Below are 13329 nucleotides of genomic sequence, written 5' to 3' on the forward strand. Positions count from 1 at the left end.
GAGGGGTAAGATTGAAAGGCAATCAACTGAAGTAAATCCCAGGAACAGACAAGTTCCTCTGAGTGAGGCAGGAGTATAGGGTTAAAGTTTAAGTTGGTGATTGTTGAAAGAAAAAGGCTACATGCTCTATGCTTGAGATAAATGGCAGGAGGATCTTCCTCAAACACAGCTATCATATAAGACAAACAAGAAAGCATAAAATGATGGGTGCAGGCAGATCTGATAATAATCAAGACCCTCATTTAAGTGCATTTATGTGCTAAAAGATATGCTGAGGATGGGGAAGAAAAACACAATGCTAGGTGCAGTTTGAACCACCTGCAAATATTTTTGGCCTGGTGCAAAATGGCACAGGTGCAGTAAAAACATTGTGCAGTAACTTATGAATATGTTAATTTCTAGCCCAGAATAAAACCTCTATATGCTGTTAATCCTTTGACTTCCTGGTTAATGCCTATGGGGTAGCCACCTTGCTATATATGAATCAATGCAGTTAATAATTTTTCCTAAGGTCTCTCTGCTAGTCATACTTGATTTCTATCCTGTGTGAGGCAAAGGACCCACTGAACCAATGACATGAGGAGAAAAGAGGCATACTGTATCACCTTTGGCAAAGCATAGCAAAAAGAAGAGTGCTATTAAAGCAGGTAAGAAGAAAACAGCTAAGATATTGATGAATTCACAAAGGCCGAGTATAGTCTAAATGCCAGCTTAGAACTACTCTGTACACTATGGAAGTTACTAGCCACATATGACTATTTAAATTTAATTTGAAATGAATTCAACTTAAAAATGACTTTTAACTATATTGAACAACACAGATATTGAACATTTCCATCATTTGAAAGTTCTACGACAGTGCTGGTTTAGAATAATTGGGAGCCCCAGACACAAATGGGAGTCTGTGCTCTCTCTCTCTAGCTTTTTTCCTGGGCCACCATCAGGCTTTCAGGAGAGATATTAGGGGCAGGACAGGGGAAGGACTCCTTCATAGGGGCACAGACACACAGAGACTCAGAGACCAGAGATAAAAATTACTTCTCTGGGCTCTTCTTCAACACAAAGCAGAGTACTTAAGGCATTCAGCAAGGGGAGAAAAAAATTTCCCTCGTAGTTCTCAGGAAAAGATATCCCATTCTAAGAGTGGAGGAGAAGCAAAAGATGCATGGTTCTGCAAGAGGTGCAGGATCCTGAGCTGATACAGAGATACTTCTCTGCTAACACTAGAAAAGAGGCAGGAAACTCTGACCCACATATTTAAGGTAGAATTTGGTTATTAATGCCTCACTTTAGACCACAAGTTCTGCCTGATCTGTCAGTTGAGCCAAGACAACCAGAACCTCCCTTGATTCCACCAAAAACTAAGTACCAAGTAAAAATCAATGCAGCCCATTGCCAGGGAGTCCTTCTGAGGTGCAGGTGTTCTGGGTTTGCTGAACACTGAGCATAGGACTGGTTTCCTGAGCAATGCTCTGTACTACTTCTGGCACTCCTGAAATCTATCCAATACCATAAATTCAGCTCAACCACTGACTAGATTAATTCACAACAAATTCAAGCATATAAATAATAACATTATATACAAATCAACTCAACCTTCACTATATATACAAAAGGGGTAAACCTTTACTATCTAAACTGTCACTAGTCATATGTGGCTAATGAGTACTTAACAAGGCTAGTGGAGATAATAAATTGAATTTGAAATTTTATTTAATTTTATGTTTAAAAATCACATGTAAATTTTATATTGATTGTATACTGAAATAATATTTTAAATGCAATGGGTTAAATAAAGCATGTTATTAAAATTAGTTACACCATTTCAAAGTTTTTTAATGTGTCTACCATAAAACCAAATCTGAAACATGTGGTTAACACACTATTTTTATAGGATAATGTTGCCGTAAACACGTTAAAAGGCAAAAAAAAAAAAAAAAAAAAAAGCAAGACCCAACTCTATGCTGTCTATAAGAAACCCATTTACACATAAAGACATAATTAAGTTGAAAATATCCATAAAATAGACCTCTGATAAGTTTCCAAATGTTTGAACATTCAACACACATCTAAGACCACTGGTCAGAAGAACTCAAGGGAAAAAAAAAGATATTTTGCTATAAGGGCTAAAGTATCAATGAGATATTCTTTTAGAGATTTATTGAATTTCTTAATGGACCATTAGCTAAAGGTCTGACTCCACTAGCTTTGGCTGATGAGGCATGGATAAGTGCATGCTAATAAATATTGGGTCAGCAACAGTTACTGCAGTTCTATATTATATTTTGCTTTGTGCTTTAGTTTTTTTTTTAACCTGGCTTTCTCCTATTTTTTTTACTTCCTTGAACTAATATTTATAGATCATCTATGATGTATGTCTTGGACTATGTGCTTATGATATCATGAGGATTATGAGCATGGAAGAGTTGGTTTCAAGGAATTTAGATCACAGACATTAGGTACCTATGCATGCTGCCTGAATCTAATTCTCAATTTACCTTTTTTTTTCTTTATTAGAACTTGTTGAAGACATTATTTTATCAGGTAAACTTTTAACTCAAATAACTCCTAGTTTTTAAAATTATGTCTATAAACATTGAAGGCTTTGGGTCTGTGCCATTTTAAATTTTTTCAGACTCAATAGTGATCTTGGGTTTCTGCCAGTGGATACTTAAATTAATTTTTGACATTCCTGTTAAAAATATGTTCTCTAGCTTGGTTCTGAGTTCTTGCTTCTTATGGCTTCTTTTTCCTTCTTTTTCCTCCAAATAGACAGCTTCCCTATTCCCTTTTACTTAATTGTGGCCAGAATGATCACTTACAGCTGGCATTTTAAAGATTGCAGCCATTGGAGAGCTTGCATTAAAGAACATGAGCAAAACAACTTTGCTGGACCATTAATTGTTCTAGTGATAAACTCTAATGTCTTATAGATATCACCTTTTCTTCCATTCTTCAACACATACAATAAAGTAGCATTGTATTTTAAGATTAGACGTTAAATTCAGAGAGTAAAGTGAAAATCACATACAGTTAAAACCACTCCTATAAAACTTCCTAAGATCAGCATTAACTCTTTTTATAGTGCATTTTAATTACACAGAATGAGTTTTATTCCTTCGTATAAGTTACATACTTTGATCGTATGCACCCCCATGCCACTAACTCTTTGAGACAGGGATTACTGAAGGTTAATGCCAGTGATTTTTTTGGCACTGGTTTTGGGCAGTGGAAGCCAAGGCTATCTTGAAGGTGAGATGGGGTGTAGTGGCTTAAAAATAAAGATATCTTTTTCTCTCTTTCAGCTAAGAATGTATAATTGAAGTGTAAATGAACTGTTTTATATATCAAATTGCTTAAAGGAGAATATATGTTCTGGACAAACAACTTGCCAAATTATGACCACACTATTTAGTCATATAGCAAAAGATTACATGGTTCAGTCATGAATCTGAAACTGTCATTCAGCCTCAAAATATACTACCTCCATGATGTTCACTTTTTTGTTTAACAAAGGGTTAGTAGTAAACATTATCCAGGTTTTGTAAGAAGCTGTGTTCTAATATAAGGCAGAACTTTGAATCTATGTCACTTGATTTCACGGCGAGTCATCTTGCTGTTCTGGCTAGTGTTTCAGTGACAACCCCAGGAGAAGAAAGGTGACATCACTACACATGATGCTTACTTGTTAACACAGTGATTGATCTGGATGGCTTGGTGACCACATTTCCATTCACCACTACTAGAGTGATGATATAATAAAGGCCATGATAATTGGCCTTGAAGATAACAGGAGGAGGCAAAGTGCTGTTGAATTCCTCAAATTCGAAGAAATAATTTTTGGATTCACCCGTTATCTTCACAACATACACAGATGCTGGGCTGATGACATCTGAGGCTTCTAGAGAGACAACGATGCTGTTATCATCGTGGACTGTCACATGGAAAGTTGCAGCATTCTGTTCAAGAGAAGAAAATGAAAGAGAAGTCAAACTCAGAGGATGGGAAATAAAATTATGCTGAGATAATTTTTCTAAAATTCATGTTCATGATAAGCATTATTTCTTAAAATAGCATTACAGAGGTATTTAGTTACATAAGAAAATACAAAGAAGAGATTTTCACTCTTAAGATGAATGTTTAAGGGTTTTGCTTTGAAGATTTTTTTTTTTTTTCTCTCCTGAAAAACCTGCTTCCCCTTCATGGACTGTGTCATGTAATAAGCACAAAATAAACATCAAGCAAATGAATAAAGAGTAAATGAAGCTACTGAAGTTCTAGGGAAGTCCTCTTGTTCAGCTCTGCTGGAGAAGTGATGTGGTCTGAAGAAGCACTTTGCACTTCAAAGGGAGTGAGTCTGCAGCTAGCCGAGGAACATTCTAGAACATTTCAAGATCCATACTTCAACTCTCACTTCTCACCCAGTTAGTTAAGAAAGTAAAAAAAGAAAAAAAGGATTCAGGACTGAGAAATCAGTAATAATCCTCTTCATTAAAAATTAACCAGCCCTTAATAAAAGAAGCAAAGAGGGTGAAGAAGGGATTTCTTCTTCAGGACCAGGCTGCAGACCTGCAGGTGCCTGTGGAAAGTCAGTGCTGGATTGCAAACATTGCTTTTGAGTCTCCAGATGAAAGCTTATGAATCGTATCTGTGCAGTTGGCTTAAGTATTCCTTCCTGGTTCTGTCTCAGACTCCATAAACAGAAATAATCCTCTCTTGGTCTCAAGTAAGATTCATGTGCTTTGTACCACCTATTGCTTAGTTTTTAATTTAGTTTTTAGTTCTTCTTGGAATGCGGTGATCTGGAAAAATTATTTCCTCTTGCTTTGAGCCTCAGTTTGTCTCCTACAATAGGGTGAAAGATGAATTGCTGAAACTGGTTAACAATCTACAAGATTGTAAGCCTGGGTACCCTTCAAATATGAATCATCTCAGTAAAATCACCTGTAAGTCATCCATAAATCATGAGATGGCTATTATCATTTTCAATCTCACTTTTTGCTGAGGAAACTGAGGCTCAGAAAGGTTAAATCACTTGCCCAACATCACAAATGAAAAAAACAAAACAAAACAAAAAAACAAAAAACAATGATCTCCTGACTGTTCCACTTGTCTGTCTCCATCTCTTGCCTTATTTTTCCAATGCTGAAACTGGAAACTATCTGTTAAATGGATGAAAGAGTTGCTTATTGCATTAATTACATGTGGGAATCCACCTCTCAAGGATTAATCTACCTATTGATTTTTGTGCTTATTATCAGCTGTTGAATCAAGCACATAATATACATCAGTACCCCAGAAGAGGCTTTGTAGGGCTAAACATGTACTGATATAACTTTTCTTGTTTCTTTTCTTTTTTTCAGAAATCTCATGTTTGCTGGTCTTGGCACTGATAAACAATGTCTGGCATTCCTAGAAGTTGAATTAGCTAATATTAAAGAGACTTAGTTGTGATCTTGGTCTTCTAACCATACTAGACCATAAGTCCTTTCAGGTTAGAGCCTATTTTAATTCTTGCTACATTTCTAGCTCTAGAACCAGTGCCTGACAAGTGCTAGGCAGGTGCTTCCTAAAGTGGGTGGTACTAGGGAGAGGTGTGTAATATAAAATAGTCATTATGGATTAACTTTTTGTGTGTGTGACTGTGGGGTGCTTGAGATTGAGACTAGGTCCTCCCATATGTTAAGTAAGTACTCTACCACTGAGCTACACCACTAGCTCCCCTCCCTTCTTGCTAAGTTGCCCAGGCTACTCTCCAACCTCAATCTTTAGTCCTTCTGCAATCTCCAGAGTAGCTAGGATCACAGCTTGCACCAGCTACAGGTTGACTTTTAAAATTTTCATTTATCCACATTGTCTCCCATCCTCAGACATAGGACAAAAGACTCTTCCCTCATGGTTGCCTGGTCCCTCTGTCCACAAAGGGACAGTGACTCTCTTGCTTCCCGGGTGCCTGGTCTTTATACACACACAGAGCCCAAGCACAAGACTGTTGGTTGGTGATGGTCATGCTCAGTTGAAGGAGAGGGAAGTGTGGGGCTGGTCTCCCACCATCATGGTGAGACTAGAGGCAGATGCGTGCCACCTTTCTGCCGGTTCCAGCTTCTTCTCTGCTGCTCAGTACTGATAGCATCACCCATCAGCACCACTGGTATTGTTCTGGTGCTAGACTATCTATATGCCTTGTCCCTGCTCTGAAGAAAGAGATCAGCTGAGAACAAGGAACACTTCCCTTCAAGCTTCATGTGGGGAGGACTGTGCCCTAACTTAGAAGGAACATGGAGCTGGCTCTGCCCTACCTACAGCTTTCCCATCTCCACTCCCCCCCTTCCTTCTGTGGGAAAGCTATAAGGAAGAAAGGAACTATCATAGAACCTTGTACCTCCAGGGGAGGTGAATGAAGTTCTTTTTGAAATAAGAAAGACCAGGGAGGTTATGGTGGCAACAGACACCTCTTCCTCTTTGTAAATGGTGTTTTATATGGCATTCTCACCATCTTAGACTTTACACACGATATCCCCAGAATGAAGAGAGTGCAGGGAGGTCTGATGTTCCTCCCTAGAGTGGGTGAAGGTTAGAGAATAGTATAAATTTGAAGAAAATTAAATGGAATGACAGGCTTCTATAATTCCCTTTTGCTTGTGATTGTGGTCTGGTCCTGTTGGCCCTTTTTGCCAATAGAAAAAAATAAATTATCTAATTTATCACTTCCTGATACCCTAATTAAATACACATGCACATGTTCCTAGTCCTTAAAAAGAAAACGATTAATATTGGATTATTTTCTATATAATATAAATTAAGACTAAAGCCAATGTCCATTAAGGCCTGACTAAACCAGGGTTATTTGTCTATTTGTGTAATCCTTTAAAATACATTTGATGTTTTCCACCAAAATATTTCATCAACTAAGAATTGAAATGTATAGTATATTCTAAAATCTACTTCTAATTCCATGGTCTGTGCCTTAACACAATATAAAGGTCCATGTTGCTACTGTGGAAGATGGATCTCTTTTTCCTTATGATGCTTTTTCCCCTCCCTACTAGCTGACAGTCACGGACATGTCCTATCCTCCTGTCCCACATCTAGAAGCTTTGCACTGTCACTACTTCATGGCCCTATGTGCACTTTAATCTTGCGCCTGTGTTCTCTAGCTTTTCCCTATTGACATCACTTTAGGATGACACTCACCAATAGCATGTGTGCAAAATAGATGGAGAGTGATGGCAACTATTTTCTTGTCCTTCAAAAAAGCATGGGGTAGCTGGGTTGTTGGGTCCCATGCTTCTTGGAGAAGGGCAAGTGGCACTGGCCACACAAGACCAAGCTCTGGATCTATACATAGGAGGTGCATTTGTTGCCTAAAATATTGTGTGGTGGTGCATCATAGATGTGCAAGGGAAGTCCATACACCTACAAGTGCCAGGCCTCAAGGGTATGGTGATGCCCCACCAATCCTGTGATGGTGCCATGGAGGCCATCAGTAGTATATGCTCATGCCACACAGCCCAAAGGGAAGGCTGGTGCACCAGCAGTCCTGGTGAAGTCATTTGACATCTGTCTTGGTAGAGTCCTTCATTCAAGGCACCTAACACTTGCTTATCCTTAGAGACCCCCACACCCTCTTGCTGCTGCCAACTCTAGGGGGGCAGATCCTTTATTCCTTGAGGGCATGGAAACTTCCTCCAGCACTGCCAGCTTGCTTTAGTGTGGCTCATGAGATGCATTTCCCAAGCAAAACAAAGAGCCCTCCCTCTAGCTCCTTCTGTGGCCTCTGGGTAGATGCATTGCTAGGATGGGGGGGAAACAGCTAAGAAGGAGGTTGGTTTTAACAAGCACTCTTGGCTAACCATCTCTTCTTTTAATGAAAATTCACCAGTGTTAGATTATTCCTGACTAAAAATTTGGCACTAGGAAAAACAATAAAACTATAGCCAACACCACTGGTATGTATACCCAAGTTCTTCAGTAATACTTTTTAAACTCTCCATTTTTTTTCCTTACCACAGCATCTTTTCTACTTTAAATCTCTCTACAGATTCCACCACGTCATCTTTTCTCTTCCTTCTGCTTTCCTTGTGATTCTCTAGAGACAAATGTGTTAGTCCGCTTTTCATCACTGTGTCCGAAATACCTGACAAGAACAACTTGGAGGGGAAAGTTTATTTGGGGCTCATGGTTTTAGAGGTTCAGTCTGTGGTTGGCTGGGCTCTGTTGCTGTAGACCTGAGGCAAGGCAGAACATCAGGGTGGAAGGGCATGGTGGAGGAAAGCTGCTCACTCAGCTCTTGATAGCCAGGAATCAGAGAGCACAAGGAGCCAGGATCAAGAGATCTACTTCCTACAGTCATGCCCACCTGCCTATAGTTACCATTCAGTAATTCATTCCAATTATTCATCCAAAAAGTAGATGAATTCACCAATTAAGTTACAGCTCTCTTAGACTAATCATTTCACCACTGAACATTCATGCACTGCCTAACACATGAGCTTTTTGGGAGCTATCTTGTAGCCAAACCATAACAGCAAACTTTACAAGAAATGGTTTGGAAACAGCTAGACTATCCTCATTGCACAGTAAAGACCCAGTTATGAGGAAAGGAAAGTGTAATTTCAATCAGGTTAGTTGAAGTTATTAATTGATATACTCATGAAGAGCCCATTAGGCACCACTCAGTGTGCTAAGTGCTAGGGATCAAAACAGATCAGCCATAGAGGGAGCTTCTGTTTGGTGGCGGTCAGTGGTTATTTATTCATGAAATGCTTAGTGAAATGGAAATTCTGATTATAAGTATATTTTCATATTAACCAGGGGTTGATGAGAAAACACTTTTGCTTTTAACCTATTGAAAAATTTGACCAAACATTGAACCTTTGGAAATGTGCTACTTTTTCATGATAATTTTTAAATATTAAATATACTTTAGAATTTATTTGGAATCTCAGTCCATGGTTGGCTGACTCCATTTCTCTGGGCCTGAGGCAAGGCAGAACATCAGGGCAGAAGGGCATGGTGGAAGAAAGTGCTCACTCAGCTCAGTGACTTAAAAGTCATTATTTTTACTAGTATATTTTATTGTCCACAAATATTAATCTATATTTAATTAATGAATATATATTTTGGACAACAAAATACATATACACACATACATGTATGGGATATATCTGAAAGTTTCATTTTTTGTGAGAAAATACTTATTTGTTTCTTTTTCCTCATTATTCACTTCTTTCCCTTAAATAGTAGTGTTTAGTGCATCACAGAAAAACCTATTAACCAACGCATAAATAAGGTAAACTCTGAATATCCAACAGCACTCAGATCTGGCTTTTATTTCTCATTGATTGTAGAAGTTGATTCACTAATTCAGAATACATAAAATTTACAAACCACAAATTTTTAATTATTAAGAGTTTTTTTTCCTCTGTGTTTCGCAGCCAATAACTAAAGGTGGTTGTGATGATAAAAAGAGGAATGAATGCACTTGATTTTGTAAGTGTTTAAGAAGTGCATGTCTAATGTGTCACGGTGCTTCATAGACAGTGAAATCTTCCAGAGAAGGGACTAATCTTCCAAATGCTAACAACAGCTTTGGGGATGATTGTATGAGCCATGAAAATAAGCATTGGCCCATGCACTCCCAGGTTGCCAAAAATAAATCAGAGTGGCTAATCAGATTCAGGCAGTGGGACTAATGAGGAGAGGGCAGCTAGCCAAGTGAGATCTAGGCAGTGAGCCTGAAAGAAATGTCGTCTGTGTGACTGCTTTCTTCTTAAGCCCCTCTGCCTCAGCTTGTCGTGGAATCTATGTTCAGGAAAAAAATTCTGAATGTTTGTTGCAAGCCTGAAATCCCTGCTAGAAAGTAAAGTAAGCAAGAATAGTTGGAAGCAAAAGAAATGGATCTGATAAAATTAGGCATGGCCAATGCTGATTTATTTGGTGACTGTTAAAATATTTAAAATTCACTTTTTTTTTTGAAACTGGGCAATAGTCTTGCTTTACTCTGCAATAAGAATATATTCACTGAAGTTTTCTTTATATAACCAAATTTAATGTAATGGTTTCTCGGGTCCAACATTCTCATTTTCTACTTGTGAGAAGAGCGGTGCAAATGTCACACAGCTAATTGATGTCAGAACAAGATCTGGGATACAAATCTCCTCATGGCTCTTGGTATTTATCTTTCCTGAACTAAAGGTCAGTTACCTGAGGCAGCAAAGCAGGCCTGGATGTTTGGCTGCAGCAGGCAAGTGGCAGCTCAGGAGCCTGTAACCGAATCGCTAGTCCTAGGGGAGAGAAGCTTTTGGGGCCACAGTGGGGAGCATTAATAAAGAAGAGAAAAATACAGATGTGTCCCTGGGGTGTAGGACAAAGAAGAGCACTGACCAGAGGAGGTAGGTACTGGTCAGAAATCCTGGAAGGCCTTCCACTGTCTGAGACAAATGTAGCAACTATTACACATTGACCCCCTAATCTGGACCTGGCTTTGTGTTGGGCATTTTATATATGCTTTTTTTTTTTTACTCCTTATAGCAATCTTCAGACAAGGGTTATTATCCTTACTGTACCCAGAGAGGTTAAATAATTTGCTTAAGAGCACAGCACTAGACTTGGAATCAGAGAGCCTGAGTTTCTGTTCCTGCCCTGTGGCTTGTTACCTGTGAGAGCTTGTGGAAGCCAAGGATCTCTTAATTTCATGTTCTTAATTTCTAAAATAGGGGCAATCCTACAAAACTCATGGAATTGTTGTAAAGATTAATGTCTTTTTAAAAAATGCTAGTACTATGGACACACAAAAAAATGCTAGTTGCATTTCAAAGGTCATTGTGTTTTAAATAATTCAATGACCTTTAAGTTATAGAGGTTGGGAGGGGAAAGGGGAAGAACTGTGGAATGAAATTGACGAAGTTATGCTATATGTATGTGTGAATATATCTCAATGAATTCCACTTTTATATATTACTTTAATATTTCAATTAAAAAACAATAAGTAAATAGAAGGAAGATCAATAAAGTGAGGAAGGGGAGGGAAAGGGGACATACTGAAGATTAAAATGGAATATGTTAAAGCATTTGTGAATATGTCAAAGTGAACCCCACTCTTATGTACAACTATAGTACACTTATAAAAACATTGAAAACATTATAAAGGCTATCTAAATATTTGCTTAACTAACTTCAGAACACTAGAGTATTCTGTAATTATGTGCACTGGATGTGTTATTCACAGAGCAGTGGAGAGCTATCCATTTATTAATTCAACAACAAACACATTAGCTAAGTGCCAATTTGGCATCAGGCATCATGCTAGGTGCTAGTGATAGGCGAATAAGTGAGACAAGGTACTTGAACTCCAGGAGCTCAAATTCTAGTGAGAGAGGCACAAAAAATATATAATTATAACATAATTGGAAGTGTGATTAGTCACAGACTTTAGAAAATAGTCCAGTTGACGTCTGTTTTTCTTTCTGGAATCCCTTCTTGGATTCTTTTCTGGGATCACTGCTTTTTTCTTACTCTAAACAGATAAGGTCCTGATGACTGTTACTAATCATGGTACCCCACCCCCAGGTCTGAGCAGGTACCTTAACTCACTCTGAGTGAATCGCATCACCCAGTTCCCTCACCATGATGCACAGGCAAACTGAGCCAGGCCAGCCATAATGCTTCCTTTAGGATTTTTATAGCTGGCCTGAGTTGGAAGGAGCTCTTTTTAAAAAAATTTTTTATATTTATTTTTTAGTTATAGGTGAACATAATGTCTTTATTTTACTTTATGTGGTGCTGAGGATCAAACCCAGTGCCTCATGCATGCCAGGCAAGCACTCTACCTCTGAGCCTCAACCCCAGCCCCGAAGGAGCTCTTTTTTACTCTCTGGTTTAAAGCATTCATGAATTCAAAGCTGGATAAGTCAATATCTGTAACTTCTGTCTGATAAAGATACTGTTTAAGGAAAAAGAAAAACCCTGATTCAGTCTGAGGTCCTCATCACAGTCGCCCTAGATCCAACCACTGTGCAATTTGATCCTGTGAGTGAATAAGTTCAGTTTATAGTTAAGATGTTTGGGTTGGACTTCCAAGATTTGCAGCCAAAAGTCCTGACCAATCCAGGAGAATCACTCAGTGCTGTAAATATATGTACAGATCAAGAAGACTTTCCGTCTGCCTATATAGAGGGGTGTGAGAGGAGGTTTCAAGGAGGAGATGATATCCAAACATGCTCAGAAGCTTGCTAGAGGAGCACAGGTTATAAAAGTCCATTGTTGAAGCAGGAAGAGGGTCCACAGTCCTCTGGTGTGATTAGATGATGGTAGGATGCTCAGGAACAAGAGTAGAAATCCTAAGGCCAAGATGCACTATGATAAGGAGTTTGAATATTTTTTAGTCAAAAGAAAATTAATGAACCGCTTTAATGCTAAAAAGTAGAATGATTCGATCATGATTTAGAAAGACCAACACAGTCAGGAATATGGGCCACATCAAATGCCAGGGCTGATCTGGCCAGTGGGACAGTAAAGAAGCTGTTGCCCAGGTTCAGGTGAGACATGATGAAAGTCCAAGCAAAATGCACCAAGTTTGTCCGTGTGACATGCATGTAGGGCACTCTCAGCACTCCAGCTAGCCACCTAGGCAGTGATCAAACTTCCTAGAGGGAATTTTAGAGGAACACTCAGGAAAATTCTGCTGTGTAAAGTTACCACATAGAAAGAAATAGGATAGTCATCTCCTTTAAACAGTAGTATTAATGATATCTGGTGCTTAGATAGCACTTATGGCTGCCGTTCTCTGTAGACACTATGTAACTCATCCACTTAACAGCCTTTCTAGGTCCCAGGAAACCTCCAAGCAGATAGACCTTCCTTTCAGTTCCTTCAGGAAGATCGAAGTCTGAGAGCTGCTCTGCCTGGGCTTTTCCTGACACTTTCTCAGAATTACAACTGATTTTGCAGAATCTGTCAGAGCCTCATTTGGATTTAGTTCTCCAAGGAGAAGGGTAGCTCCCCCACCCAATGTTCTATTATTTATTTAGTCATTTTTTTGGTATATATTTTGACTGACAAACATGTGGTAGACACTGAGCAGGACCCCATGGTCCTGCTATATTTGGTAACAAATAAAAAGACAGTCTATGCACCTTTGTCCTTCCTAGAATTAATAACAGCAATGATGGTGCTGATAATAAATAGCATTCTCTTACATAGTGATTATTTTGTACCAAAATCTGGTCTGAAGCCCATATAGCAGTGTCTTGTACAAGCTTGTTGAATATCTACATACAATCTGCTGTGGAGTATCAGACTTCCTTTGCATGTATCCTAAGTATGTCA

General features: G+C 38.7%; 1 protein-coding gene across 2 annotated transcripts in view; it reads right to left on the reverse strand.

Annotated features, from left to right (window-relative positions):
• Ptpro (protein tyrosine phosphatase receptor type O) overlaps positions 1-13329 on the reverse strand; it is a 220963-nt gene that overhangs the window by 95234 nt on the left and 112400 nt on the right. For both annotated transcript variants that reach the window (XM_040280959.2, XM_005331877.4), the window contains exon 2: positions 3686-3959. In XM_040280959.2, the coding sequence (XP_040136893.1) occupies positions 3686-3959 (274 nt within the window). The remainder of the gene's footprint in view (positions 1-3685; positions 3960-13329) is intronic.

The sequence above is a fragment of the Ictidomys tridecemlineatus genome, chromosome 6, assembly GCF_052094955.1.
Source record: "Ictidomys tridecemlineatus isolate mIctTri1 chromosome 6, mIctTri1.hap1, whole genome shotgun sequence".
Lineage (NCBI taxonomy): Eukaryota > Metazoa > Chordata > Mammalia > Rodentia > Sciuridae > Ictidomys > Ictidomys tridecemlineatus.